Here is a 2972-nt window from a genome sequence, read left to right on the forward strand (position 1 = left end):
TTAAGCAAAATTTTAATGGTAAAATAACTAGGGTTTCCCCCCATACTATATACTCTCTTATCTAAACATTATAAATTTCCTATCACTTTATCTTCTCTTCCCTTGTACTCTTTGGCTATCTCCACTTTATCCCAAGGTAGAAGCTGATGTCCAAAATTAAAATGACACCTTATGTCACTTTTTCCCCCAAATAAGGGACACCAAAGTATTTTTCCTGATGAATACCCTAGTATGACCCACGGTAAGATGAAACTGAAATGGGAGCAGGGTTAAGAGCACGCAGAGCTCAAAAACTTCCTCCAGCCTCCTCACATTGCCTGTAACTCTGCTTCTGTGGGTGGTAAAGCAGATTTAGTTCTGGTCTGGGTTACATCCTCACTAAGGGCTCTCTCCAGACTGGCAGGCAGGGAGCAGATCAATCTCTCTTGGAGGTCTTGGCCCACAAAGACATAGAGCATTGGGTTGAGGTAGCTGGTGAAGACGACCAGGGAGCTTGTTGGATTAACAAAGACATGAAGAATTTTGTACTTACCCTCCAAGAGTATCTCTTTGAACCAGACTGTGCAACCAGTTGAAAGGGGAACCAACAGAAAAAGAAGGAAGCCACAACAGCAGTAAGGGATGGCTAGATTAAATCACGCTTCTTTTGCGTATCTTGGCAGCAATGAGCCCACAGCACATAGCAATGATGGGCATTGGCATGCTGAAGCCAATGATAAACCAGATGAATCCTCTGGCCGTGAATATAGATACAGTCAACTTTGCCCTCTCTTCAGTACTGTTGCACCAGGGTGCAAAGTTGAAACTACAGTAAATATTCACTGTTCTATCACTTACTGTAGTCAAGAAGATGAAAGCTGGCAAGATGAGGATTAGGGCAAGAATCCATGGTCCGATAATCACGTTTGTAGCCAGACTTACAGTACGGTGGTTCTGGGCCCAGACTGGACGCAGGACACAAATATAGTGGTTCAGGGCAATGCAAGCAATGAGGAAGACACTCCCAAATAGGTTTATGTCCACCACAATGTGAACCGCCTTGCATAGGAACGAGCCAGAAGGCCACTGTTCTCTCATGGCCTTTGAGACAATGAGGAATGGTAGGGTGGCAGTGAAGGAGAACTCAGCTAAGACAAGGTTCAGGTAACAAATGGTGCTGACTATGCGTGCCATCTGGAATCCAGCCATCCAGATCAAAAGCCCATTGTCCAAGATGCCAAGGACAGAAGTGATCCCAAGCACCACAGTGACAGAATCCACAGAATCGTGTAGCCAACAGACTCTTGGGGCATCTCTTCAGGTCCATCCATAGGGGTGGAGATGTTGCTTTCCATCTTGCCCACACCTGAAACATTTCAACAGTTGCCATGTCTCATCTGTGGAACCATCTTAACAACATCCCTAATCATGGTCATCAACCTCCACTAAGCTCCCACTCCAACCAGGACACCCGCTTTCCTGAAACTTGTGGCCAGTCATACAATAAATATAAAATTGGCCCTTCCTTGGCTTTTACTTTGGGAAAGATAGTTCTCCATATTCCCATGTTATTCAGATGCATTCCATCTATCAGGCTGATTGCTTAGACAAGAGGATGACAAGGCTCCTCCTGTTCACTAGCAGAAAAATACACTGAGGATATGCAGTTAATAAAAAATTGATTGGTAGACAATTAGGGTTTTGGGAGGGAAACACTAGACTCAGTCAGTAGGTTCAACTCTCACCCATGATTCACTGCATAGATGCTGGCAAGCTCGGCAAGCTCTTTCAGCCCCTGGTTCTCCAAGACTCCCAGCTCCCACTGAGAACCTTTCGCCTGCTGTTTGCTTAGTATTAAGGTTAAGGTTTCAGAGTTTGGTTTGAGTGTATAATTGAGGGCCTTGAACAGTTACTGGTAGCATGTAGTAACATTGTTACACCATGTGAATTCTGTGCTAGAAGAAGTCAGCAAAGGGTGCCCTATCTCTACTTTCAACCTTCTGTTTCTCGTTGCTTGATATGGAACTCTTCTGTGGGATGTGAAGAATTTTTACCCATTGCATGGCGTTAGTGTTCTAAGGGGTAAAGAGTATGAGAATAATCAAATTTGTTAGTAGTATCTGTTATCAAAGACCATGCACTGTGTTAACTACTATATATGGGGATCCAGTTTGATCTACATAAGAAATGCTATAATGCTTGTTATTTCTGGTTTTCATAATAAACTGATGTTCAGAGCAATTATAGAAACTACCCAAAGTTACTTCAGTAGTTAGTGGTAGAAGAAGGACTTTGACCCAGGTTAATCTAGATTTCTCTCTGATACAACCAGACACTGCTGGTTGCCCCTAAGGTCCATTCCCCTAGTCTCTTCTGCCCAAACAATTTTGTTTAGTTACTCATCCTTCAGAAAAGGTGTTCTTCTCTCAGTCTCTGGAGGCAAATTCTGATTAGTTTCACCAGAAATTGGAATCCCCTTTGCTTTGCAAAGGCTTGGTTTGATAGTGGGCACATGACTAAATCCTGGCCAATAACGTGGGGAGATATCTGGGGGAGATTCTGGGATAGATTTCCTTGCTCTTAAGAATAAGAATCCCATCCATCAACAGATGAATAGATAAAGAAGATGTGATATGAAGAAGATAAAGAAGAAGATGATAAAGAAGACACACACACACACACACACACACACACACACATATTATGTAACCAAAAAAAAAGGAAATTCTGCCATTTGCAATGACTGCAATGACGTAGATAGAACTAGAGTGTATTATGCTAAACTAAATAAGTCAATCAAAGAAAGACAATTATCATATGATCTCACTGATTATTGGAATTTGAGAAACAAGGCGGAGGAACATAGGGGAAGAAAGGGAAAAATGAAACAAGAAGAAACCAGAGAGGGAGACAAACCATAAGAGATTTTTAATCTTGGGAAACAAACAGGGTTGCTGGAGTGGAAGTGGTAGGAGGGATGGAGTGGCTGGGTG

General features: G+C 42.6%; 1 protein-coding gene across 1 annotated transcript; it reads right to left on the minus strand.

Moving 5' to 3' along the window:
- Positions 1-308: 308 nt before the first annotated feature.
- Positions 309-1334, minus strand: FPR2 (formyl peptide receptor 2; the record flags this gene model as incomplete). The annotated part of the gene is given in 5 exon segments (XM_082712096.1): positions 309-565; positions 568-618; positions 621-630; positions 634-1250; positions 1253-1334. Coding segments are annotated over 5 exon segments (1017 nt in total).
- Between the last annotated feature and the right edge of the window lie 1638 nt (positions 1335-2972).

This window comes from Mustela nivalis (assembly GCF_964662115.1).
Source record: "Mustela nivalis genome assembly, chromosome: 18".
Classification (NCBI taxonomy): Eukaryota; Metazoa; Chordata; class Mammalia; order Carnivora; family Mustelidae; genus Mustela; species Mustela nivalis.